Source organism: Penaeus monodon, chromosome 28, assembly GCF_015228065.2.
Source record: "Penaeus monodon isolate SGIC_2016 chromosome 28, NSTDA_Pmon_1, whole genome shotgun sequence".
NCBI classification, from domain to species: Eukaryota; Metazoa; Arthropoda; class Malacostraca; order Decapoda; family Penaeidae; genus Penaeus; species Penaeus monodon.
Window position 1 is genome coordinate 32,630,825 of NC_051413.1, and position 384 is coordinate 32,631,208.

General features: G+C 45.3%; 1 protein-coding gene across 1 annotated transcript in view; it reads right to left on the reverse strand.

Moving 5' to 3' along the window:
• LOC119591177 (cartilage oligomeric matrix protein-like) overlaps nt 1-384 on the reverse strand; it is a 14,802-nt gene that overhangs the window by 551 nt on the left and 13,867 nt on the right. The window contains exon 22 of the mRNA XM_037939886.1: nt 104-338. Coding sequence (XP_037795814.1) covers nt 104-338 — 235 coding nt within the window. The remainder of the gene's footprint in view (nt 1-103; nt 339-384) is intronic.

The window sequence follows — 384 nt, forward strand, 5'->3', positions numbered from 1 at the left end:
TAATCATCCAAACTTCTTGTAATATATCATCGCACGTCTAGCCATAGCAAAAAGAAAGAAAAAAAAGACACTAAGAATAATACCCAAATCACAGACAACTTACCATTGCAACTGTATTTCAGATTAACCCACGTAATCCGATACTCGTCTGTGGTCGATACGCCTAGGCGACCTCCCTTCAGTTCGTCGTTGTAAATGTTTCCGGAATCAGTCACCAGTTTCCCGTTTTCTGTAATGTAGACCCTTATGAGCCCGATGTCCGGCCGATGGGACACTCGGAAGTTGTAGTGTACGTTCGGCTCCCAGATGGCGTTGCTGTCGAACCAAAGCAGGGTAGTCTGTGTAGGGGTTCGTGAAGAGTGAATTAAAGGAGGATGTAGGGAG